Below are 27,781 nucleotides of genomic sequence, written 5' to 3' on the forward strand. Positions count from 1 at the left end.
GAGTAAGTGTTTACCAGATACCAAGGGTGAAAAATGGGTTAGACGTCCTTTTTCAAACTATGTTGGGAAAGAGGGAGAGGGACACGGAAACTGCCCAGTGTGAAGGCAGCAGTGTCAGGGGGAGGAGGAGGCTGGCAATCTTTTGCGGCAGGATTGTGGTGGACCCTTGGCAGGGAGGGTGTGAGTGACAGTGTGGATGTGACGCTCCCCTGCGCGTGGGGAAAAATTAAAAAACTAAGCAAACTTTCCACGATAATTTTGGTAGCTTGCTCTGATTCTTTACGTGTCACCGAGGAAACTCCCGGTTGGTACATGCCCGGGGACTTGTGATGGGCTTGGAATGAAGCGCTTAACAAACACCATTTTTATTACGAAAAATGGGGGCTAAACATTGGGAGAAGCAGTGGATAGCAGAGTACGGGCTTGGAGTCAGCCATTCTCTAATCCCGGCTCTGCCACGCGTTTGCTGGGTGGCCCTGGGCAAATCACTTCACTTCTGTGGGCCTCAGTTCCCTCATCTGGAAAATGGGGATGACGACTGTGAGCCCCGTGTGGGACAAGGACTGTGTCCAACCCAATTTAATTATATCCACCCCAGCGCTTAGTACAGTGCCCGGCCCAGACCAAACGCTTAGCAAACGCCACAGCTATTATTGTAATTATTATTATCTTGTAAAACTTTGCTGGAAAGTGAGGAGACTGTGAGCCCGGTGTTGGGTAGGGATCGTCTCTGTCGCCGAATTGTGCTTTCCAAGCGCTTAGTCCAGTGCTCTGCACACAGTAAGCGCTCGATAAATACAACTGAATGAATGAAGGAATGAACGAAAAGGTGTAGTGGAAGGTGAGGCGAGGAAACCGCTCAACACGGCAGCGAACAGTTACGTTTGGAGAAAGTCAGCTATTACACCTATTAATACCGTTTATTGAATAATCTTGTGATTTTTGATAACAGTTTCAAATTTTCAAAAAGTGGTAGTGTTGGAAAAGGAAATTTTTTCCAGTTTTCATAATTTTATAAGAAAATTAACCAAAATCAAGTCACTTTACAGTAAAAATGGTCTATCCGTACATATTTACTACTCTATTTTATTAATGATGTGCATATAGCTCTGTTTATTCTGACGGTTTTGACACGTGTCTACATGTTTTGTTGTCTGTCTCCCCCTTCTAGACTGCGGGCCCGTTTTTGGGTAGGGACCGTCTCTACGTGTTGCTGATTTGTACTTCCCAAGCGCTTAGTCCGGTGCTCTGCACACAGTAAGCGCTCAATAAATACGATTGAATGAATGAATGAATGAGTTAAGGGGACACAGACTGGATCGCCAAAGCCCCGGGTTCTAATCTCAGTCGGGAGGAGAGGATTTGGTTTATTTGGTAGCGGAGTTCTCCGCCCCGGGCCTTTCTCCCCGGGGTTTCCGGGAATGCGTTTACAGAACCGGGACTACACGATTGATTATGTGACCAAGCACTGACGAGGGGAAGAAGAAGATGAAGAAGGGCTCCAGCGCGTGTTCCAAGCAGCGTGGCGTAGCTGTGAATCCCTCGTCCATTTTAGGGGGTCACCGGCTTCCTTCCTGGGACCCCAAGGAGCGGGTGGGAGTGAGGGTGGGAGCGGAGCCGGGGTCCGGACGGTTTGACGCGAGGGTCTCCCCCTTCAGAGCTCGTTGTGCTGCAGGCCCCTGGAGATGCGGCTGGACAGGTCCTGGAGATGCTTTTTCACCTAAGACGGTGACGCAGACCCCATCATCATCATAACAATGATTACGATGATCATCACAATAATAATAATGATTCTGATGATCATCATAATAATGATGGTATTCCTTTAAGGCTTACTATGTGCCAGGAACTGTAATAATAACGATAATAATAATAATAATAATGACAACCTGCTCACCTCGTATCCCCCCAGCGCTTAGAAGCAGCAGAGAAGCAGCGTGGCTCAGTGGAAAGAGCATGGGCTTTGGAGTCAGAGGTCATGGGTTCGAATCCCAGCTCCACCACATGTCTGCTGTGTGACCTTGGGCAAGTCACTTAACTTCTCTGAGCCTCAGTTACCTCATCTGTAAAATGGGGCTTAAGACTGTGAACCCCACATGGGACAACCTGTTCACCCTGTATCCCCCACAGTGCTTGGAACAGTGCTTTGCACATAGTAAGCGCTTAACAAATGCCAACATTATTATTATTATTAGAACAGTGCGTTGCGCATAGTAAGCACTTAATAAATGCCATTATAATAATAATAATAATAATGATAGCATTTATTAAGCGCTTACTATGTGCAAAGCACTGTTCTAAGCACTGGGGAGGTTACAGGGTGATCAGGTTGTCCCAAGGGGGGCTCACAGTCTAAATCCCCATTTTACAGATGAGGGAACTGAGGCCCAGAGAAGTGAAGTGAACTGCCCAGAGTCACACAGCTGACAAGTGGCAGAGCCAGTATTTGAACCCACGACCTCTGACTCCAAAGCCCGGGCTCTTTTCCACTGAGCCAGGTTGTCCCACGTGGGGCTCACAGCCTTCATCCCCACGTGACAGATGAGGGAACTGAGGCCCAGAGAAGTGAAGCGACTTGCCCAAAGTCACACAGCTGATAAGTGGCTGAATGGGGATTAGAACCCATGACCTCTGACTCCCAAGCCCGGGTTCATTCCACTGGGCCGCGCTGCTTCATTGCATTGTACTAAGCGCAGGGGTGGATACAAGCAGATCGAGTTGGACACGGTTCTGGTCCCACGTGGGGCTCACAGTCTTAATTCTTCTAGACTGTGAGCCCACTGTTGGGTAGGGACCGTTTCTATATGTTCCAACTTGGACTTCCCAAGCGCTTAGTACAGTGCTCTGCACACAGTAAACGCTCAATAAATACGACTGAATGATCAATTCCCAATATACAGATGACGGAACTGAGGTCCACAGAAGTGAAGCGACTTGCCCAAGGACACACAGTAGATGAGCGGAGGAGCCGGCATTAGAACCCACTGAGAGCTCACCTCCTCCAAGAGGCCTTCCCAGACTGACCCCCCCTTTTTCCTCTCCTCCTCCCCATCTCCCCCCCCACCTCCTTCCCCTCCCCACAGCACCTGGATATATATTTGTACAGATTTATTACTCTATTTATTTTACTTGTACATATTTACTATTTATTTTGGTAATGATGTGCATCTAGCTTTATTTCTATTTATTCTGGTGACTTGACACCCGTCCACGTTTTGTTTTGTTGTCTGTCTCCCCCTTCTACACTGTGAGCCCGTTGTTGGGTAGGGACCGTCTCTATATGTTGCCAACTTGTACTTCCCAAGCGCTTAGTACAGTGCTCTACACACAGTAAGCGCTCAATAAATACGAATGAGTGAATCGAATGAATGAACCCACGACCTTCTGACTCCCAGTCCAAGGCTCTACCCGCTAGGCCATGCTGCTCCTCTATGCAGACGCCAACGGGCCAGCCGGAGGGTGGCCGGCAATCTCTAGACCGTACGCTCGTTGTGGGTGGGGAATGTGCTCCGTTGACCTCTCCCAAGCGGTTAGTACAGTGCTCTGCACACAAGTAGGTGCTCAATAAATACGACCGACTGACTTCCACCCGCCCGGGAGCACGGTGCGGGGAAGGAAGGTCCACGGAGGTTTGGGGACTTCTCCAAAGTCACCCAGAGGGCCGAGAAACACTCCATTCATTTGTGAGCCCACTGTTGGGTAGGGACCGTCTCTATATGTTGCCAACTTGTACTTCCCAAGCGCTTAGTACAGTGCTCTGCACACAGTAAGCGCTCAATAAATACGATTGGTGATGATGATTCATTCAGCTGTTATTCATTGAGCACTTACTGTGTGCAGAGCACTGTACTAAGTGCTCAGGAGAGTACAACAGAACAACAAACAGATGCACTCCTGCCCACAATGAGCTCACAGTCTAGAGGGGGAGACAGACATTAGTATGAATATATAAATATCAATCATCATCATCAGTCGTATTTATTGAGCGCTTACTATGTGCAGAGCACTGTACTAAGTGCTTGGGAAGTACAAATTGGCAACATATAGAGACAGTCCCTACCCAACAGTGGGCAATCAATCAATCCTACTTATTGAGCGCTTACTGTGTGCAGAGCACTGTACTAAGCGCTTGGGAAGTACAAGTTGGCAACATATAGAGACGGTCCCTACCCAATAGTGGGCTCACAGTCTAGAAGAAATAAATATGTTACAGATCTGTATAGATCTGTACACGTGTGCTGTGGGGCTGTGTAAGAGCGGCACAGAAAGCGGCGTGGCCTAGCGGGTAGACCCCGGGCCTGGGAGTCCAAAGGACCTGGGTTCTAATCCTGGCTCCTCCACCAGCAGGCTGTGTGACCTGGGCAGGAAACTTCACTTCTCTGGGCCTCAGTTCTCTCATCTGAAAATGGGGATTAAGACTGTGAGCCCCACGTGGGACGGGGATTGTGCCCAACCCGATTCGCTTGTGTCCACCCCAGTGCTTAGTAATAATAATAATGATGGCATTTGTTAAGTGCTTACTATGTGCGAAGCACTGTTCTAAGCGCTGGGAAGGTTACAAGGTGATCAGGCGGTCCCACGTGGGGCTCACAGTCTTAATCCCCATTTTACAGATGAGGTAACTAAGGCTCAGAGAAGTTAAGCACTTATTATGTGCCAGGGACTGTACACGGAGAAGCAGCGTGGCTCACTGGAAAGAGCAGGGGCTTTGGAGTCAGAGGTCACGGGTTCAAATCCCGGCTCCGCCAATTGTCAGCCGTGTGACTTTGGGCAAGTCACTTCACTGGGCCTCAGTTACCTCATCTGTAAAATGGGGATTAAGACTGTGAGTCCCAAGTGGGACAACCTGATCACCGTGTATCCTCCCCAGCGCTTAGTACAGTGCTTTGCACATAGTAAGCGCTTAACAAATGCCATTATTATTATTATTAAGTGACTTGCCCAGGGTCACACAGCAGACATGTGTCTCCCGCCTGACAGGACGCCTGTCTCCCCCTTTTAGACTGTGAGCCCACTGTTGGGTAGGGACTGTCTCTATGTGATGCCAATTTGTACTTCCCAAGCGCTTAGTACAGTGCTCTGCACATAGTAAGCGCTCAATAAATACGATTGATTGATTGATTGATTGATTGAGGGGGAGCCAGGATTAGAACCCATGACCTCCGACTCCCAAGCCCGGGCTCTTTCCACTGAGCCACGCCGCTTCTCCGTGTACAGTGCCTGGCACATAATAAGCGCTTAACAAACACCACAATTATTCTTATTAGCTGGGATGGGCTCCCCACCGGAGGGGAGGGCCCGCGGCCCGCCCCCCCCGAACCCTCGGCTCTAACCTTGTAGCCCAGGGCTTTGGTCTTCTCCTCCAGCAGGGCATACTTCTCCTTGTTGTGGCTCAGGTGCTCCTTGTCGCCGGCCCCCGCCAGGTGCCTCAGTTTCTCCTGGGAGATCTCCAGCTGCTTCTGGTAGTGATGGTGCTTCTCGATTTTCGCCTCAAAGTGTTTGAGCTCCTCCTGAGGAGGCGGCAGAGACGAGGCGTCTTGGTGAGCGAGGGCTGGTGGACACCTCCACCTCCCGGGGCAGGCGCCTACTACAGCACTCCGCATGCAGCGGGCGCTCAATAAATACGAGAGATTGGCAAGGCCCGATGGCTGACTCACACTGAGCAGCCTGGAGCGGTCGGTCCTATTTATTGAGCGCTTACTGTGGGCAGCTTCTCTCTAGGCTGTAAGCTCGTTGAGGGCAGGGAATGTGTCTGTTCTATTGTTAATAATAATAATAATATTAATAATAATAATAATTGTGGGATTTGTTTAAGTGCTTCCTATGTGCCAGGCACTGTTCTTAGCGCTGGGGTAGATACAAGGTAATCAAGGCTGTCCCACGTGGGGCTCACAGTCTTCACCCCCATTTTACAGATCGATCAATCAATCAATCGTATTTATTGAGCGCTTACTGTGCGCAGAGCACTGTACTAGGCGCTTGGGAAGTACAAGTTGGCAACGTATAGAGACAGTCCCTACCCAACAGTGGGCTCACAGTCTGAAAGGGGGAGACAGAGAACAAAACCAAACATACTAACAAAATAAAATAAATAGGATATGTACAAGTAAACTAAATAAATAGAGTAATAAATCTGTACATACATATATACATATATACAGGTGCTGTGGGGAAGGGAAGGAGGTAAGATGGGGGGGATGGAGAGGGGGAAGATGAGGTTACTGATGAGGTAACTGAGGCACAGAGAAGTTAAGTGCCTTGCCCAAGGTCACATAGCAGGCAATAATAATAATAATGATGGTATCTGTTAAGCGCTTACTAGGTGCAAAGCACTGTTGTAAACACTGGGGTAATAATAATAATAATAATAATGGTGTTTGTTAAGCGCTTACTATGTGCCAAGCACTGTTCTAAGTGCTGGGGTAGATACAAAGCTCACCTGAACATTTTCTCCTGTTTGTCTCAACGTATCTAATAATAATAATGATGATGATGGTATTTGTTAAGCGCTTACCTTGTGCCAAGCACTGTTCTAAGCAGTGGAGTAGATACAAGGTAATCAGGTTGCCCCACGTGGGGCTCACAGTCTTAATCCCCATTTTACAGATGAGGTCACTGAGGCACAGAGAAGAAGTGACTAGACTGTGAGCCCACTGTTGGGTAGGGACTGTCTCTCTATGTTGCCAACTTGTACTTCCCAAGCGCTTAGTACAGTGCTCTGCACACAGTAAGCGCTCAATAAATACGATTGATTGATTGAAGTGACTTGCCCCAGGTCACACAAAAGACAAGTGGCGGAGCCGGGATTCGAACCCACGTCCTCTGAGTCCCAAGCCTGGGCTCTTTCTACTGAGCCACGCTGCTTCTCCCAGGTGTTTAGTACACAGTAAGCGCTCAATAAATCCGACTGGCTCACTGCAGAGCACTATATAAGCGCTTGGGAGAGTGCAGTATCACAATTTATTCAGTCTGATTTATTGAGTACTTTTCCCAGTGTTTAGTACAGTGCTCTGCACAAGGTACAATCATCATCAATCGTATTTATTGAGCGCTTACTGTGTGCAGAGCACTGTACTAAGCGCTTGGGAAGTCCAAGTTGGCAACATATAGAGACAGTCCCTACCCAACAGTGGGCTCACAGTCTAAAAGATCCAACAATCCACAATCACAATCCAACACAATAAAGGGACAATTCCCCACCCACAACGAGCTGATGGTTGTGTCTATGGCAACGAGGCTGTGATAATAATAATAATAATAATAATAATAATAATAATGGCATTTGTTAAGCGCTTACTACGTGCAAAGCACTGTTCTAAGCGCTGGGGGGATACAATGTGATCAAGTTTGTCCCACGCAGGGCTCACAGTCTTCATCCCCACTTTTACAGATGAGGTAACTGAGGGTCAGAGAAGTTAAATGACTTGCCCAAGATCACACAGCAGACTTGTGGTGGAGCCGGGATTCGAACCCACGACCTCTGACTCCAAAGCCCGGGCTTTTTTCCACTGAGCCACGCTGCCGGGTCAGGGGTTCGAATGCCCGGGACCCCTCGGCGACCCCGGGGGGCAAGTGACGGGCTCTTGGCTCCCCCTCTGGGACCAGAAATGAGGCTGGCTAAATCCATAATAATAATAATGACAGTATTTGTTAAGCGCTTACTATGTGCCAAGCACTGTTCTAAGCGCTGGGGGAATACAAGGTTATCAGGTTGTCCCACGTGGGGTTTGCAGTCTTCATCCCCATTTTCCAGATGAGGGAACTGAAGCATGGAGAAGTTAAGTGACTCACCCAAGGTCACACAGCTGACAAGTGGCGGAGCCGGGATTTGAACTCATGACCTCTGACTCCCAAACCTGTGCTCTTTCCACTGAGCCACGCTGCTTCTCGAGAATCTGACGTCACTGTTTATTGTTATATTATACTTTCCCAAGCGCTTAGTACAGTGCTCTGCACACAGTAAGCGCTTAATAAATACGACTAAGTGAACCTCGAGACTACAGCGTGGCCTAGTGGGTAGAGCCCACACCTGGAAGTCAGAAGGACCTGGGTTCTAATCCTGCCTCCGCCACTTCTCTGTTGTGAGGCCTCGGGCAAGTCACTTTGCTTCTCTGGGCCTCAGTTGACAAGTAGCGGCACAGAGTAAGCACTTAAACAAATACCAACATTAAATCAAAAGTATTGGAGGGCGGGGATCGTGTCTACCGACTATGTCGGTCGTCTCCCAGGCGTTCAGTACAGCGCCGGGCGGCGGGGGGGACTTGTGGGAGGGAAGGGGAGGCGCCGGGGGTCTCGTCCTACCCGGAAAGATTCCAGCTCCTTCTTGGTGAAGTTGGCCGTCTGGGCCTGGTCCCACAGGTCGATCACTCGAGGCTCCTCAAACTCTAGTGGGGGGAGAAAAAATTGGACTTTCCAAGCGCTTAGTACAGTGCTCTGCACACAGTAAGCGCTCAATAAATACAACTGAATGAATGAACAACAACAAAAAAAAACACACAAAAGCACCCACGGCGGGTCTCGCTTGAGAAGCCCACCCCGACCGGCAGCTTGGACCCTGCCCCACTGTGGAAGTTTTAAAGAAATGATTAATAATAATAACGATGGCATTTGGTAAGCGCTTACTATGTGCAAAGCACTGTTCTAAGCGCTGGGGAGGTTACAAGGTGATCAGGTTGTCCCACGGGGGGCTCGCAGTCTTAATCCCCGTTTTCCAGATGAGGTAACTGAGGCCCAGAGAAGTGAAGTGACTTGCCCAGAGTCACCCAGCTGACAAGTGGCGGAGCCGGGATTTGAACTCATGACCTCTGACTCCCAAACCTGTGCTCTTTCCACCGGGCCACGCTGCTTCTCGAGAATCTGACGTCGGTGTTTATTGTTATATTATACTTTCCCAAGCGCTTAGTGCAGTGCTCTGCACACAGTAAGCGCTTAATAAATACGACTAAGTGAACCTCGAGACTACAGCGTGGCCTAGTGGGTAGAGCCCACACCTGGAAGTCAGAAGGACCTGGGTTCTAATCCTGCCTCCGCCACTTCTCTGTTGTGAGGCCTCGGGCAAGTCACTTTGCTTCTCTGGGCCTCAGTTACCTCATCTGGAAAATGGGGATTAAGACTGTGAGCCCCATATGGGATCGGGACCGTGTCCAACCTGATGACCTGGCATCTTCCCTTGTGTTTACAACAGTGCTTGGCACATAGTGAGCGCTTAACAAATACCATGGTGATTATTATGCGTGGCTGAACGGAAAGAGCCCGGGCTTGGAAGCCAGGGGTCATGGGTTCTAATCCCGCTCTGCCACTTGTCAGCTGCGTGCGTGGTTCAGTGGAAAGAGCCCGGGCTCTGGAGTCAGAGGTCATGAGTTCAAATCCCGGCTCCGCCACTTGTCAGCTGTGTGACCTTGGGCAAGCCACTTCATTTCTCTGGGCCTCAGTTCCCTCATCTGTAGAATGGGGATGAAGACAGTGAGCCCCACATGGGACAACCTGATGACCTTGTATCTCCCCCAACAGTTGGAACACTGCTTGGCACAGAGTAAGCGCTTAATAAACACCATTATTATTATTATTATTAGAGAAGCAGCGTGGCTCAGTGGAAAGAGCCTGGGCTTTGGAGTCAGAGGTCATGAGTTCAAATCCCAGCTCCGCCACTTGTCAGCTGTGTGACTTTGGGCGAGTCACTTCACTTCTCTGGGCCTCAGTTACCCCATCTGTAAAATGGGGATGAAGACTGTGAGCCCCCTGTGGGACAACCTGATCACCCTGTAACCTCCCCAGCGCTTAGAACAGTGCTTTACACATAGTAAGCGCTTAATAAATGCCATTAAAAAAAAAAGTCACTTCACTTCTCTGGGCCTCAGTTCCCTCATCTGTAAAATGGGCATTGAGACTGTGAGCCCAACGTGGGACAACCTGATCGCCTTGTATCTACCACAACGTGGCTCAATGGAAAGAGCCCGGGCTTGGAAGTCAGAGATCATGGGTTCGAATCCCGGCTCCGGCACTTGTCAGCTGTGTGACCTTGGGCAAGCCACTTCACTTCTCTGGGCCTCAGTTCCCTCATCTGTAAAATGGGGATGAAGACAGTGAGCCCCACATGGGACAACCTGATTACCCTGTATCTCCCCCAGCAATTAGAACAGTGCTTGGCACATAGTAAGCGCTTAATAAACACTATTATTATTATTATTATTGTTATTAGAGAAGCAGCGTGGCTCAGTGGAAAGAGCCTGGGCTTTGGAGTCTGAGGTCAGGGGTTCAAATCGCGGCTCTGCCAATTGCCAGCTGTGTGACTTTGGGCAAGCCACTTCACTTCTCTGGGCCTCAGTTCCCTCATCTGTAAAATGGGGATGAAGACTGTGAGCCCCACATGGGACAACCTGATGACCTTGTATCTTCCCCAGCGGTTAGAACAGTGCTTGGCACATAGTAAGCGCTTAATAAACATCATCATCATCATTATTATTATTATTATTACAATGCAGGCCTGGAAACCAAGCATTCCAAAGCCAGGCTCTGACCCTTCTGGTCCCAGAGAAATTCATTCATTCAATCGTATTTATTGAATGCTTACTGTGTGCAGAGCACTGTACTAAGTGCCTGGCACTGTACTAAGCGCTTGACACTGTACTAAGCGCTTGGCACTTAGAAATGGGGGGTTTATAATAATAATAATAATGCTGTAAGTGCTTAATAATGATGATGTTAATAATAATAATGCTTAATAATAATGATGTCATTTCTTAAGCACTTACTATGTGCCAAGCACTGTTCTAAGCACTAGGATACATATAAGGTCACCAGGTTGTCCCATTTGGGGCTCACAGTCTTCACCCCTATTTTACAGAGGGAACCGAGGCACAGAGAAGGGAAGTCACTCGCCCACAGTCACACAGCAGACACGCGGGGGAGTCAGAATTCGAACCCACGACCTCTGACTCCCAAGCCCAGGTTCTTGCAGCGTGGCTCAGTGGAAAGAGCCCGGGCTTTGGAGTCAGAGGTCACGGGTTCGAATCCCGGCTCTGCCACATGTCTGCTGTGTGACCTTGGGTAAGTCACTTAACTTCTCTGAGCCTCAGTTACCTCATCTGTAAAATGGGGATTAAGACTGTCAGCCCCACGTGGGACAACCTGATCACTCTGTACCCTCCCAGCGCTTAGAACAGTGCTTTGCACATAGTAAGCGCTTAACAAATGCCAACATTATTATCATTATTATTATTATTATTGCCATTGAGCCATGTATTCTGGGAGCCCCAGGTGGGGCAGGGACTGTGTCCAACCTGATTGACTTGTATCCACCCCAGCGCTTAGAACACTGTTTGGCACATAATAAGTGTTTAACAAGAATGACTATTATAATAATAATTGCTTTGCACATAGTAAGCGCTTAACAAATACCATAATAATAATAACAATAATATTATTATTCTAAGCTTTGGTGTGAACTGGCCCTGGGGGGCCAGGGGGGCTTCCTTTCCAAATGTCTGGACTCCCCGGGCAGCGAAGCAGAAGCAGCGTGGCTCAATGGAAATAGCTCGGGATTGGGAGTCAGAGACCATGGGTTCGAATCCCGCTCCGCCACTCGTCAGCTGTGTGACCTAAGGCAAGCCACTTCACTTCTCTGTGCCTCAGTCCTCTCATCTGTAAAATGGGGATTGAGACTGTGAGCCCCACGTGGGACATCCTGATTGCCTTGTATCTACCACACCGTGGCCCAGTGGAAAGAGCCCGGGCTTGGGAGTCAGAGATCATGGGTTCGAATCCCGGCTCCGACACTTGTCAGCTTTGTGACCTTGGGCAAGCCACTTCACTTCTCTGTGCCTCAGTTACCTCATCTGTAAAATGGGGATGAAGCCTGTGAGCCCCACGTGGGACAACCTGATCACCTTGTATCCCCCCCAGCGCTTAGAACAGTGCTTCACACATAGTAAGCGCTTACAAATACCACCATTATTATTATTACCCCAGTGCTTAGAACGGTGCTTGGCACACAGTAAGTGTTTAACAAATACCACCATTGAGCCCGTTGTTGGGTAGGGACCATCTCCATATGTTGCCGATTTGTACTTCCTAAGCGCTTAGTACGGTGCTCTGCACACAGTATGCACTCAATAAATACAATCGAATGAATAAATATTATTACCCCAGGGCTTAGAACGGTACTCGGCCCATAAATAATAATGGCATTTATTAAGCGTTTACTACGTGCAAAGCACGGTTCTAAGCGCTGGGGAGGTTAAAGGGTGATCAGGTTGCCCCACGTGGGGCTCTCGGTCTTCATCCTCATTTTACAGACGAGGGAACTAAGAGAAGTGAAGTGACTGCCCAAAGTCACCCAGCTGACAAGTTGGGGAACCGGGATTAGAACCCATGACCTCCGACTCCAAAGCCCGTGCTCTTTCTGCCGAGCCACGCTGCTTCTCTATTAAGCGCTTCATAAATACCATCGTTAGTTACGATTATTCTCCGGGCCTCAGTTCGCTCATCAAAAGGGGGAATCGAATCCCGGTCAAAGGGGGATTTCAAGGAATAAATGAATAAGAGTATTATCGTTATTCCCCTAGGTCAGGGGGATTAAAGCTGTGAGCCCCACGTGGGACAAACTGATAATAATAATGGCATTTATTAAGCACTGACTATGTGCAAAGCACTGTTCTAAGTGCTGGGGAGGTTACAAGGCGATCAGGTTGTCCCACGGGGGCTCACAGTCTTAATCTCCATTTTACAGATGAGGTAACTGAGGCACAGAGAAGCGAAGTGACTTGCCCAAAGTCACCCAGCTGACAATTGGAGGAGCCGGGATTTGAACCCATGACCTCTGACTCCAAAGCCCGGGCTCTTTCCACCGAGCCACGCTGCTTCTCATACAACCTGATCACCTTGTATCCCCCCGGCGCTTAGAACAGTGCTTTGCACGTGGTAAGCGCTTAACAAATGCCATCGTTATTATTATTATTATTATTATTTGAACCCATGACCTCTGACTCCAAAGCCCGGGCTCTTTCCACCGAGCCACGCTGCTTCTCATCCAACCTGATCACCTTGCATCCCCCCGGCGCTTAGAACAGTGCTTTGCACGTAGTAAGCGCTTAACAAATGCCTCGTTATTATTATTATTATCATTATTATTATTATTGGCCGCCCCCCGGCGCCCCGTCCCGCTCCCGGTTGCCCCGGTTCTGACCGCTGCTGGCATAGTAGCCCTGGTGGCTGACTTTGCGGAGCCGGTCGAAGCCTTGGTGGATTTGTCGCAGCTTGTCCTTGAGGTCGGCGTGCTTGCTCTGCAGGACGGCCTCTTTCCCGGGGACCTCCTCCGCCGGGCTGATCACGTTTTTGTGGATTTCTTGGGCGGAGAAAGGGGGTCCGAAACCAAACCGCGTGGTCACTGGGGGAGAACTGACGGGCTCGCCCCCCACCACCGTCCCCCGGAAGCTGAAGCAGCGTGGCTCCGCGGAAAGAGCCCGGGTTTGGGAGTCACAGGTAAGAATAATAATAATAATAATAATAATAATAATGGCATTTATTAAGCGCTTACTATGTGCAAAGCACTGTTCTAAGCGCTGGGGAGGTTACAAGGTGATCGAGTTGTCCCACGGGGGGCTCGCAGTCTTAATCCCCATTTTACAGATGAGGGAACTGAGGCCCAAAGAAGTGAAGTGACTTGCCCAAAGTCACCCAGCTGACAATTGGAGGAGCTGGGATTCAAACCCATGACCTCTGACTCCAAAGCCAGTGCCATTTCCACGGAGCCGCATGTCTCCCACATGTCTCAGTAGGGCTTTGAAGGAGGGGAGAGTTGCCAACTTGGACTTCCCGAGCGCTTCGTCCGGTGCTCTGCATGCAGTAAGCGCTCAATAAATATGATTGATTGATTGATTGATTGATTGAGAGTAATTGTCTGGCGGATTTGAGGAGGGAGGGCGTTGGAGTCCAGAGGTAGGATGTGGGTCACTGTTGCCAACTTGTACTTCCCAAGTGCTTAGTACAGTGCTCTGCACACAGTAAGCGCTCAACAAATATGATAAGTGAGTTGCTTATCAGCTATGTGACTTTGGGCAAGTCACTTCACTTCTCTGGGCCTCAGTGACCTCCTCTGTAAAATGGGGACTAAGACTGTGAGCCCCACGTGGGACAACCTGACTACCTTGTAATAATAATGATGATGATGATGGCATTTATTAAGCGCTTACTATGTGCAGAGCACTGTTCTAAGCGCTGGGGAGATTACAAGGTGATCAGGTTGTTCCACGGGGGGCTCACAGTCTTCATCCCCATTTTACAGATGAGGGAACTGAGGCATAGTGAAGTGACTTGCCCAAAGTCACACAGCTGACAATTGGCGGAGTTGGGATTTGAACCCATAACCTCTGACTCCAAAGCCTGTGCTCTTTCCACTGAGCCACGCTGCTTGTATCTACCCCAGTGCTTGCAACAGTGCTTGGCACATAGTAAGTGCTTAACAAAAACCATTATTATTATTATAATCAAAAATGGTATTTGTTAAGCGCTTACTTTGCACCAGACTCTGTAATAATGATAATAATGATGATGGCATTTATTAAGCGCTTAATATGTGCAGAGCACTGTTCTAAGCGCTGGGGAGTTTACAAGGTGATCAGGTTGTTCCACGGGGGGCTCAGAGTCTTAATCCCCATTTTACAGATGAGGGAACTGAGGCATAGAGAAGTGAAGTGACTTGCCCAAAGTCACACAGCTGACAATTGGCGGAGTTGGGATTTGAACCCATAACCTCTGACTCCAAAGCCCGTGCTCTTTCCACTGAGCCACGCTGCTTGTATCTACCCCAGCGCTTACAACAGTGCTTGGCACATAGTAAGCGCTTAACAAAAACCATTATTATTATTATAATCAAAAATGGTATTTGTTAAGCGCTTACTTTGTGCCAGACTCTGTAATAATGATAACAACGATGACGGTACTTGGTAAGCACTTACTATGTGCCAAGCACTGTTCTCAGCCCTGGGTAGAGACAAGCCAATCAGGATGTAATGATGATAATGGTATTTATTAAGCGCTTACTATGTGCCAAGCACTGTTCTAAGCACCGGGCTAGATACAGGGTTATTAGGTTGTCCCACGTGGGGCTCACAGTCTTAGTCCCCATTTGACAGATAAGGTAATTGAGGCACAGGGAAGTTAAGTGGCTTGCCCAAGGTCACACAGCAGACAAGTGATGGAGCTGAGATTAGAACCCAGGTTCTTCTGATTCCCAGGTCTGGGCTTTATCCATAAGGCCATTAGATTGTAAGAACCCTGTACTAAGCGCTGGGCTAGATACAAGCTTATCAGGTTGGGCACGGCACAAGAAGCTCACAGCCTTAATTCCCTTTTGGCAGATAACTGAGGCACAGAGAAGTAAAGTGACTTGCCCAAGGTCACACAGCTGACAAGTGGTGGAGCCGGAATTAGAACCCACGTCCTCTGATTCCCAGGCCTAGGTTCTATCCGTTGGGCATGAGATTGTACGCTCGCTGTATGCAGGGAATGTGTTTGTTATGTTATAATAATAATAATAATAATGGCATTTATTAAGCGCTTACTATGTACAAAGCACTGTTCTAAGCGCTGGGGAGTTTACAAGGTGATCAGGTTGTCCCACGTGGGGCTCACAGTCTTCATCCCCATTTTACAGATGAGGTAGCTGAGGCACACAGAAGTTAAGTGACTTGCCCAAAGTCACACAGCTGACAGTTGGCAGAGCCGGGATTTGAACCCATGACCTCTGACTCCAAAGCCCGGGCTCTTTCCACTGAGCCACGCTGCTTCCCCTAATGTTATGTTTGTTATGTTGCACTCTCCCAAATGTTTAGTACAGTGTTTTGCACACAGTAAGGATGCAATAAATACGACTGAATGAATGAATGATTCCCCCCCATGTTGGATTTGTTAGTCCGGTCAGGCCACACTTTCACTTCTCCGAGCTGGCAAATGGTCGTTTTTTTCTGCCACGTGTCTGAGCAAGTTTTTGTTATTGTTTGTTTTTTTTTAATTTATTTATGGTATTTGTTAGGCGCTTACCATATACCAGGTACTGTTCTAAGCGCCGGGGTAGGTACAAGCTATTCAAGTTAGAGAAGCAGCGTGGCTCAGTGGAAAGAGCCCGGGCTTTGGAGTCAGAGGTCAGGGGTTCAAATCCCAGCTCCGTCAATTGTCAGCTGTGTGACTTTGGGCAAGTCACTTCACTTCTCTGGGCCTCAGTTACCTCATCTGTAAAATGGGGATGAAGACTGTGAGCCCCCCGTGGGACAACCTGATCACCTTGTAACCTCCCAGCGCTTAGAACAGTGCTCTGCACGTAGTAAGCGCTTAATAAATGCCATTATTATTATTATTACTATTACTTCACTCATCTGTAAAGTGGGGATTAAGACTGTGAGTCCCACGTGAGAAAACCTGATCGATCACCTTGTAACCCCCAGCACTTAGAACAGTGCTTTGCACATAGTAAATGCTTAATAAATACCATTATTATTATTATTATTATGGGTTCAAATCCTGACTCCGCCAATTGTCAGCTGGGTGACTTTGGGCAAGTCACTTCACTTCTCTGTGACTCAGTTCCCTCATCTGTAAAATGGAGACTAGGACTGTGAGCCTCCCATAGGACAACCTGATCACCTTGTAACCCCCAGCGCTTAGAACAGTGCTTTGCACATAGTAAGCGCTTAATAAATACCATTATTATTATTATAATAATTATAAGTTGGACCCAGTCCCTGTCCCACACGGGGCTCACAGTCTTAATCCCCATTTTCCAAATGAGGGAACTGAGGCCCAGAGAAGTGAAGTGACTTGCTCAAGGTCTTAAGAAGTGACTTGAGAAGCAGCGTGGCTTAGTGGAAATCAATCAATCAATCAATCGTATTTATTGATCGCTTACTATGTGCAGAGCACTGTACTAAGTGCTTGGGAAGTACAAATTGGCAACACATAGAGACAGTCAGTCCCTACCCAACAGTGGGCTCACAGTCTAAAAGGGGGAGACAGAGAACAGAACCAAACATACCAACAAAATAAAATAAATAGGATAGAAATGTACAAGTAAAATAAATAAATAAATAAATAAATAAATAAATAAATAGAGTAATAAATATGTACAACCATATATACATATATACAGGTGCTGTGGGGAAGGGAAGGAGGTAAGATGGGGGGATGGAGAGGGGGACGAGGGGAAAGAGGAAAGAGCCCGGGCTTGGGAGTCCGAGGACGTGGGTTCTAATCCCAGCTCCACCATTTGTCTGCTGTGTGACCCTGGGCAAGACACTTCACTTCTCTGGGCCTCAGTTCCCTCATCTGGAAAATGGGGATTAAGAGTGTGAGCCCCACGTGGGACAACCTGATGACCTTGTATCTGCCCCGGTGCTTAGAACTGTGCTTGGCACATAGTAAGTGCTTACCAAATTCCATCATACAACAGACAGGTGTACTGACACCTGTCTACGTGGTTTGTTTTGTTGTCTGTCTCCCCCTTCTAGACTGTGAGCCCGTTGTTGGGTAGGGACCGTCTCTATATGCTGCCGATTTGTACTTCCCATGCGCTTAGTACAGTGCTTTGAACATAGTAAGCGCTTAATAAATGCCATCATCATCATCATCATCATTATTAGTAATACAATGGAATGAATGAATGATGGGTGCCCCTGCCACCGCCGCCTCCCCGGTGTTGTGGTGATCACCTTCTGTCCGGCTCACGGTCTCCAAGAGCATATTGTACTCTTCAACTTTCTCCTTGTGATGCTTGAATTCTCGCCACAGCTTATCTAGCTCCTCGCTGGAAAACTTCCCAGACGTTTTAGCCTACGAAGAAAAGGAATCCAAAAAAACCACAAAAAAAAAAAACAGCGATACAGCAATCAATCAAGCAATCGATCCATGCTATTTACTGAGGGCTTACTATGTGCAGAGCACTGTAATAATAATAATAATGATGGTATTTGTTAAGCCCTTACTATGTGCAAAGCACTGTTCTAAGCGCTGGCGAGGTTACAGGGTGATCAGGTTGTCCCACGGTGGGCTCACAGTTTTAATCCCCATTTTACAGATGAGGTCACTGAGGCCCAGAGAAGTTAAGTGACTTGCCCAAAGTCACACAGCTGACAGTTGGCGGAGCGGGGATTTGAACCCATGACCTCTAACTCCAAAGCCCGCGCTCTTAATAATAATAATGATAACATTTACTAAGCGCTTACTATGTGCAAAGCACTGTTCTAAGCGCTGGGGAGGTTACAAGGCAATCAGGTTGTCCCACGGGGGCTCACGGTCTTCACCCCCATTTTACAGATGAGGTAACTGAGGCACAGAGAAGTTAAGTGACTTGCCCAAAGTCACACAGCTGACAGTTGGCGGAGCGGGGATTTGAACCCATGACCTCTGACTCCAAAGCCCGTCCTCTTTCCACTGAGCCACTCTGCTTCTCTACTGTACTAAGCGCTTGGGAGAATACAATACAACAGACAGGTGTACTGACGCCTGTCTATGTGTTTTGTTTTGTTGTCTGTCTCCCCCTTCTAGACTGTGAGCCCGTTGTTGGGTAGGGACCGTCTCTATATGTTGCCGATTTACACTTCCCATGCGTTTAGTACAGTGCTCTGCACACAGTAAGCACTCGATAAATATGAGAAAAAAAAATCTGAACAGGGAAGTACAACAGAATTGTAACAGGGAAGCAGCTTGGCCTAGTGGAAAAGGCACGGGGGCTTGAGAGTCAGAGGATTGTACATATCTATTCTATTTATTTTATTTTGTTAGTATGTTTGGTTTTGTTCTCTGTCTCCCCCTTTTAGACTGTGAGCCCACTGTTGGGTAGGGACTGTCTCTATATGTTGCCAATTTGTACTTCCCAAGCGCTTAGTACAGTGCTCTGCACATAGTAAGCGCTCAATAAATACGATTGATGATGATGATGATGATCTGGGTTTTAATTTCGGCTCCACCGCCTACCTGCTGGGTGACCTTGGGTAAGTCACTTCACTTCTATGGGCCTGAGTTCCCTCATCTGCAAAATACTGTTGTCCACCTAGTCGCGTACTCCAGTATACAGAAGAGGCATTGATTGCATTTTCCCTAAAGGCTTGGCATAACCGACTCCATTGTGTGCAAGGCTCAAAGACAGGATGTGTGAGGAACAGGCTGGAAGATCCTCCTGGATCTTCCTCCTGGAAGATCCTGTAATCGAGGAGGGCTGGCGCTGATCGTACATATCTATTCTATTGATTTTATTTTGTTAGTATGTTTGGTTTTGTTCTCTGTCTCCCCCTTTTAGACTGTGAGCCCACTGTTGGGTAGGGACTGTCTCTATATGTTGCCAATTTGTACTTCCCAAGCACTTAGTACAGTGCTCTGCACACAGTAAGCGCTCAATAAATACGATTGATGATGATGATGATGATGATGATGATGATCAAAGTGGCTATGCCCTGTCTGAGACGACCCCATCCATGTGGGCAACCCCATCCTGTGTGGGCGAAGTCTCCGGTTAACAGGGTGCCAAAGTTTCGTGCCTGAGGGAATCCTTTGTGTAGCTCCGATGGTGTGACTTTGGGCAAGTCACTTCACTTCTCTGTGCCTTGGTTACCTCATCTGTAAAATGGGGATGAAGACTGTGAGCCCCCCAAGGGACAACCTGATCACCCTGTAACCTCCCCAGCGCTTAGAACAGAGCTTTGCACATAGTAAGCACTTGGGAGAATACAACAGACAGGTGTACTGACACCTGTCTACTTGTTTTGTTTTCTTAAATGCCATAAATGTTTTTAAATGCCATAAAAAAAAAAGGGAAGAAGCGGCTGGAATCGGGGCTGTTTGTCACTCGTACGATGAATGGGCGAGCAGTCAGCTCTCCTACATCAATCAATCAATCAATCACATTTATTGAGCGCTTACTGTGTGCAGAGCACCGTACTAAGCGCTTGGGAAGTACAAGATGGCAACGTATAGAGACAGTCCCTACCCAACAGTGGGCTCACAGTCTAAAAGGGGGAGACAGAGAACAAAACCAAACATACTAACATAATAAAATAAATAGAATAGATATGTACAAGTAAAATAAATAAATAAATCCTACATCTACTGCTCTATCTGAACTCATGTCTCTGAGTCATTATTCCTTCCTGTGTCACCACCTTGGGTTCTCGAACCCTACAGCGGTTAACTTATTTTGCCCCCTACTTGTCGATAACAATATTCATTCATTCATTCAGTTGTATTTATTGAGCCCTTACTGTGTGCAGAGCCCTGTACTTAGCGCTTGGGAAGTACAAGATGGCAACATGTAGAGACGGTCCCTACCCAACAACGGGCTCACAGTCTAGAAGGGGGAGTCTAAACAGTGCCTGGCGCCCAGTAAGGGCTTAAAAAATACCACTAAAAAGCAAAGATGTAAGCCAAAAGAAATCATTCGTATTTATTGAGCGCTTACTGTGTGCAGAGCACTGTACTAAGCGCTTGGGAAGTACAAGATGGCAACATATGGAGACGGTCCCTACGCAACAACGAGTTCACAGTCTAGAAGGGGGAGTCTATACAGTGCCTGGCACCCAGTAAGGGCTTAAAAAGTACCATTAAAAAGCAAATATGTAAGCCAAAAGAAATCAATCAATCAATTGTATTTATTGAGCGCTTACTGTGTGCAGAGCACTCTACTAAGCACTTGGGAAGTACAAGATGGCAACATATAGAGACGGTCCCTACCCAACAACGGGCTCACAGTCAATAAATAAACTGAAGAAATACCATTGATCGATGTATAACTGGACTTCCTGTGAGGGAATAATCAATCAATCAATCATATTTATTGAGCGCTTACTGTGTGCAGAGCACTGTACTAAGCGCTTGGGAAGTACAAGTTGGCAACATATAGAGACGGTCCCTACCCAACAACGGGTTCACAGTCTAGAAGGGGGAGTCTATACAGTGCCTGGCATCCAATAAGGGCTTAAAAAATGCCATTAAAAAGCAAATATGTAAGCCAGAAGAAATCAATCAATCGTATTTATTGAGCGCTTACTGTGTGCAGAGCACTGTACTAAGCGCTTCAGAAGTACAATATGGCAACATATAGAGACAGTCCCTACTCAACAACGGGCTCACAGTCTAGAAGGGGGAGTCTAAATAGTGCCTGGCGCCCAGTAAGGGCTTAAAATATACCATTAAAAAGCAAATATGTAAGCCAAAAGAAATCAATCAATCAATCAATCGTATTTATTGAGCGCTTACTGTGTGCAGAGCACTGTACTAGCGCTTAGTACAGTGCTCTGCACATAGTAAGCGCTCAATAAATACGATTGATGATGACTGTACTAAGCGCTTGGGAAGTACAAGTTGGCAACATATAGAGACGGTCCCTACCCAACAGTGGGCTCACAGTCTAAAAGGGGGAGACAGAGAACAAAACCAAACATACTAACAAAATAAAATAAATAGAACAGATATGTACAAGTAAAATAAATGAATAAATAGAGTGATAAATATGCAATACCATCCAGTCAATCGACTGACCAAGCAGTCAAACGGCCAACGACTGGACCGACCAATCGGCCAACCAACTGGTCAGTCAACCAGACAATTGACCAACCAACTAATCAACCAATCGAGCAACCCACCGGGCGATCGATCGAAGAACGGGTCAACCGACCTGTCAATCAACCAACCGGACAATTGAACAATCAATCAATCAATCAAACCCCCAATTGACCCACCCACCAAGCCCCGTCCAGCCCACCGCTTGCCCTTACCTTGTTCCAGAGCTTCTCCAGCCGCGGGTCATCGAGGACCTCGCTGTCCGAGCCACCCTCGATGAAGTTGGTGTCTGTCAGCTGGGCGTTCTTCTTCCCGTCCAGCCCGTATCTCATCAGGATCACTGGAGGTCAAAGGGAGGGTTACTGAGTGCAGGCGCCGGGCATAACAATCAATCAATCAATCAATTAATCAATCAATCGTATTTATTGAGCGCTTACTGCGTGCAGAGCACTGTACTAAGCGCTTAACTCGCTTCCTGACCGCCGACAACCGGGGACCGCTCCCGTCCTAGGTGCCACTCATCATCATCAATCGTATTTATTGAGCGCTTACTGTGTACTAAGCGCTTGGGAAGTACAAGTTGGCAACAGAGAGAGACGGTCCCTACCCAACGGTGGGCTCACAGTCTAAAAGGGGGAGACAGACAACAAAACCAAACATACTCACAAAATAAAATAAATAGAATAGATATGTACAAGTAAAATAAATAGAGTAATAAATATGTACAAACATATACACATATATTTGACATATATTCTATTTATTTTATTTTGTTAGTATGTTTGGTTTTGTTCTCTGTCTCCCCCTTTTAGACTGTGAGCCCAGTGTTGGGTGGGGACTGTCTCTATATGTTGCCAATTTGTACCTCCCAAGCGCTTAGTACAGTGCTCTGCACACAGTAAGCGCTCAATAAATACGATTGATGATGATGATGATGATAGTAAGCACTCAATAAATACGATTGATGATGATGATGATATATAAACTAGCCGAGGGAGACGCCCCGGGGCTCTGGGAGGAGATTGGGGCTGGGGGGGTGGACGGGAGGCCAGAATGGATGCTGTGACTGTGAGCCCGCCGTTGAGTACGGACCGTCTCTATATGTTGCCAGCTTGTAATAATAATAATGATGGCATTTATTAAGCGTTTACTATGTGCAAAGCACTGTTCTAAGCGCTGGGGAGGTTACAAGGTGATCAGGTTGTCCCACGGGGGCTCACAGTCTTAATCTCCATTTTACAGATGAGGTAACTGAGGCCCAGAGAAGCGAAGTGACTTGCCCAAAGTCACCCAGCTGACAACAGGAGGAGCCGGGACTCGAACCCATGACCTCTGACTCCAAAGCCTGTGCTCCTTCCACTGAGCCACGCTGCTTCTCCTTAAGGGAGATTAAGGAATGAAGAAAGTGAGCAGGAGAAGAAGAAAGGAGGACTTCCCTCCAAGGCCCTGCTGAGAGCTCACCTCCTCCAGGAGGCCTTCCCAGACTGAGCCCCTTCCTTCCTTTCCCCCTCGTCCCCCCTCCATCCCCCCCATCTTACCTCCTTCCCTTCCCCACAGCACCTGTATATATGGATAGATGTTTGTACATATTTATTACTCTATTTATTTATTTTACTTGTACATATCTATCCTATTTATTTTATTTTGTTAGTATGTTTGGTTTTGTTCTCTGTCGTCTCCCCCTTTTAGACTGTGAGCCCACTGCTGGGTAGGGACTGTCTCTATATGTTGCCAATTTGTACTTCCCAAGCGCTTAGTACAGTGCTCTGCACATAGTAAGCGCTCAATAAATACGATTGATGAGGATGATGATGAAAGGAGGACTGCTCCTTCTCAGTCTTTCTCTCAGACTCCCATTCTGCCTCCTTTCTTCTTAATAATGGGAGTCTTTCAAGGCTGTTCAAAATCTTGAACTATGCAACTGTAGATAACACTGCAATGTTTCCTCTATGAAAACTGCCAAGTTTTCCTTGTACTTCCCAAGCGCTTAGTACAGTGCTCTGCACACGGCAGGCGCTCAATAAATACGATTGAATGGATGAATCCTGTCGAGGCCCCGAGCCCAGCCACGATGACGCCGCATTGGGAAGACCCTTTTCGGCAGGAAGTCAACCTTCCCGAGGCTCCCCGGAATCTGGGCACGATGGCTTTCATTCATTCATTAGAGAAGCACTGGGGCTCAGTGGAAAGAGACCGGGCTTGGGAGTCTGAGGTCATGGGTTCTAATCCTGCATCAGCTGTGTGACTTTGGGCAAGTCACTTAACTTCCCTGTGCCTCAGTTACCTCATCTGGAAAATGAGGATTGAGACTGTGAGCCCCTGTGGGACAGCCTGATTACCTTGAGAAGCAGCGTGGCTCAGTGGAAAGAGCATGGGCTTTGGTCATGGGTTCAAATCCCGGCTCTGCCACTTGTCAGACATCTTTTAGACTGTGAGCCCACTGTTGGGTAGGGACTGTCTCTATATGTTGCCAATTTGTGCTTTCCAAGCACTTAGTACAGTGCTCTGCACATAGTAAGCGCTCAATAAATACGACTGATTGATTGATTGATTGTCAGCTGTGGGACAACCTGATTACCTTGAGAAGCAGCGTGGTTCAGTGGAAAGAGCATGGGCTTTGGTCATGGGTTCAAAGCCCAGCTCCGCCACTTGTCAGCTGTGTGACTTTGGGCAAGTCACTTCACTTCTCTGTGCCTCAGTTCCCTCATATGGAAAATGGGGATTAAGACTGTGAGCCCCACGTGCGACAACCTGATCACGCTGTAACCTTCCCAGCACTTAGAACAGTGCTTTTGCATGTAGTAAGCACTTAATAAATGCCATTATTATTATTATTATTATTATTATTATTATTATTGTATCCCCCACAGTGCTTGGCAATCAATCAATCAATCAATCGTATTTATTGAGCGCTTACAGTGTGCAGAGCACTGTACTAAGCGCTTGGGAAGTCCAAGTTGGCAACATATAGAGACAGTCTCTACCCAACATCATCATCATCATCAATCGTATTTATTGAGCGCTTACTATGTGCAGAGCACTGTACTAAGCGCTTGGGAAGTACAAGTTGGCAACATAAAGAGACAGTCCCTACCCAACAGTGGGCTCACAGTCTAAAAGGGGGAGACAGAGAACAAAACCAAACATACTAACAAAATAAAATAAATAGTACAGATATGTACAAGCAAAATAAATAAATAAATAAATAAATAGAGTAGTAAATATGTACAAACACATCTACATATATACAGGTGCTGGGCTCACAGTCTAGAAGGGGGAGACAGAGAACAAAACAAAACATATTAACAAAATACAATAAATAGAATAGATATGTACAAGTAAAATAAATAAATAGAGTAATAAATATGTACAAACATAGAGGCAGAGAACAAAACAAAACACATTAACAAAATACAATAAATAGAATAGATATGTACAAGTAAAATAAATAGAGTAATAAATATGTACAAACATAGAGACAGAGAACAAAACATATTAACAAAATACAATAAATAGAATAGATATGTACAAGTAAAATAAATAATAGAGTAATAAATATGTACAAACATAGAGACAGAGAACAAAACATATTAACAAAATACAATAAATAGAATAGATATGTACAAGTAAAATAGAGTAATAAATATGTACAAACATATATCCATATATACAGGTGCTGTGGGGAAAGGAAGGAGGTAAGATGGGGGGGATGGAGATGGGGAGGAGGGGGAGAAGAAGGAAGGGGCTCAGTCTGGGAAGGCCTCCTGGAGGAGGTGAGCTCTCAGTAGGGCCTTGAAGGGAGGAAGAGAGCGAGCTTCTTGGCACATAACTTGGCACATAGTAAGCGCTTAACAAATACCATTATTATTATTCAATCGTATTTATTGAGCGCTTCCTGTGTGCAGAGCACTGGACTAAAGGCTTGGGAAGGACAAATCGGCAGCAGATAGAGACGGTCCCTAGCCAACCGCGGGCTGTGGGAGCCGGACGGGCGGGCATTTGGCTACGGAGACCACCCTGACCTCGCCCGGCTCAGCTCGGGTGCCCGGCTCAGCTCGGGTGGCCGGCCCGACCGGAGGGCGTCGGAGCCCGGTCCCCTCCCTCGACGGCGGCCGCCCGTTACCGTGGAAACTGCGCCTGAGCCTGGCCTCCTTCTCTCCGTCCTCGTCCAGGCCGTCCGCCTTGAGCTTCTTCCAGGTGAACTCGTCCTTCTCTTGGATCTTCAGGTCGCTGTGGAGTTCGGCCAGTTTCACGGCCGAAAGATGGAGCTGCGGGGGGAGGAAGGGACCGCCGAAGGGTCAGCGCCACCCACCCGGGGGGCCCCAGGGGCTCAAGGACCTGGGTTCTAATCCTCATTCCGCCACTTAATTATAACTGCGGCATCCGTTAAGCGCTCTAATGTGTGCCGGGCACCGTGCGCGGAGAAGCAGCGTGGCTCAGTGGAAGGAGCCCGGGCTTTGGAGTCAGGTCATGGGTTCGAATCCCGGCTCCACCACGTCTGCTGTGTGACCTTGGGCAAGTCACTTCACTTCTCTGGGCCTCAGTTACCTCATCTGTCAAATGGCGATGAAGACTGTGAGCCCCACGTGGGACAACCTGATCACCTTGAATCCCCCCCAGCGCTTAGAACAGTGCTTTGCACATAGTAAGCGCTTAAGAAATGCCATTATTATTATTATTATTATTCTAATCCTCATTCTGCCACTTAGTAATAACTGTGGCATCCATTAAGCGCTTTAATGTGTGCCGGGCACTGTGCGCGGAGAAGCAGCGTGGCTCAGTGGAAGGAGCACGGGCTTTGGAGTCAGCAGTCACGGGTTCAAATCCCGGCTCTGCCAACTGTCAGCTGTGTGACTCTGGGCAAGTCACTTCACTTCTCTGGGCCTCAGTTACCTAATCTGTAAAATGGGGATGAAGGCTGTGAGCCCCCACATGGGACAACCTGATCACCTTGTAACCTCCCCAGTACTTAGAACAGTGCTTGGCACATAGTAGGCGCTCAATAAATACCATCATTATAATAATAATAATTACCATAATAACATGCACTATAATGATAATTATCATAATAATATGCATTATAATGATATATTATATCTATAAAATATATTATATAATATATATTATATTATGTAATAATATAATATATTATATATTATTATGATGACAATAATTATTATTATTACTAAGTGCTAGGGTGGATCCAAACCAATCGGGTTGGACGCAGTCCCTATCTCAAGTGAGGCTCATGGTCTCATTCCCCACTTAACAGATGAGGGAACTAAGGTCCAGAGAAGTGAAATAATAATAATAATTACGGCTTTTGTTAAGTGCTTACTATGTGGCAAGCACTGTTCTAAGCGCTGGGGTAGATACAAGGTCATCAGGTTGTTCCACATGAGGCTCACAGTCTTAATCCCCATTTCATTAATTCATTCAATTATATTAATTAATTCATTCATTCAATCGTATTTATTGAGCACTTACTGTGTGCAGGGCACTGTACTAAGCACTTGGGAAGGACAAGTTGGCGACATATAGAGACGGTCCCTACCCAACAACGGGCTCACAGTCTAGAAGGGACATTTGACAGATGAGGTAACTGAGGCCCAGAGAAATGAAGTGACTAGCCCAAGGTCACACAGCTAACAAGGGGTGGAGCTGGGATTATTATTATTATTATTGATAATAACAACAATAATGGTATTTGTTAAGCATTTACTACGTGCCAAGCACTGTTCTAAACGCTGGGGGAGATACAAGGTAATCAGGTTGACCCCTGTGGGGCTCACAGTCTTCACCTCCATTTTCCAGATGAGGGAACTGAGGCCCAGAGAAGTGAAGTGACTTGCCCAAGGTCACACAGCTGACAAGGGGTGGGGCTGGGACTAGAACTCAAGACCTTCTGACTCCCAAGCCCAGTGCTCTATCTGCTATGCCCAGGTCTGCTGGGTGACCTTGGGCAAGTCACTTCAATTCTCTGACCCCCAGTTCCCTCAGAGTCAAATGGGGTTTAAGACTGGGCGTCCCACTGGGACGTGCACTATGTCTTTGTCTTACTCCAGCGCTTACTACACTGCCGGGCACACAGTAAGAGTCTTCTAGACTGTGACCCCGTTGTTGCGGAGGGATTAGAACCCACGACCTCTGAATCCCAAACCCGGGCTCTTGCCACTAAGCCAAGTCACTTCACTGGGCCTCAGTTCCCTCCTCTGGAAAATGGGGGTTAAGACTGAGAGCC

The 27,781-nt window shown here is 47.3% G+C and overlaps 1 protein-coding gene across 2 annotated transcripts in view; it reads right to left on the minus strand.

The window, feature by feature from the left end:
- Nucleotides 1-904: 904 nt before the first annotated feature.
- LRPAP1 (LDL receptor related protein associated protein 1) overlaps nt 905-27,781 on the minus strand; it is a 40,186-nt gene continuing 13,309 nt past the window's right edge. Inside the window, exons 2-8 of one of the 2 annotated variants that reach the window (XM_038746020.1) lie at nt 25,664-25,808; nt 21,756-21,880; nt 17,700-17,820; nt 13,184-13,342; nt 8,302-8,384; nt 5,334-5,510; nt 905-1,720 (exon numbers count right to left, since the gene is read on the minus strand). In XM_038746020.1, the coding sequence (XP_038601948.1) occupies nt 1,655-1,720; nt 5,334-5,510; nt 8,302-8,384; nt 13,184-13,342; nt 17,700-17,820; nt 21,756-21,880; nt 25,664-25,808 (876 nt within the window). In that variant the 3' untranslated portion in view covers nt 905-1,654. The remainder of the gene's footprint in view (nt 1,721-5,333; nt 5,511-8,301; nt 8,385-13,183; nt 13,343-17,699; nt 17,821-21,755; nt 21,881-25,663; nt 25,809-27,781) is intronic. The other variant, XM_038746021.1, reaches the window with a different exon arrangement.

This window comes from Tachyglossus aculeatus, chromosome 4 (genome assembly GCF_015852505.1).
Source record: "Tachyglossus aculeatus isolate mTacAcu1 chromosome 4, mTacAcu1.pri, whole genome shotgun sequence".
In the NCBI taxonomy this organism is placed as follows: domain Eukaryota; kingdom Metazoa; phylum Chordata; class Mammalia; order Monotremata; family Tachyglossidae; genus Tachyglossus; species Tachyglossus aculeatus.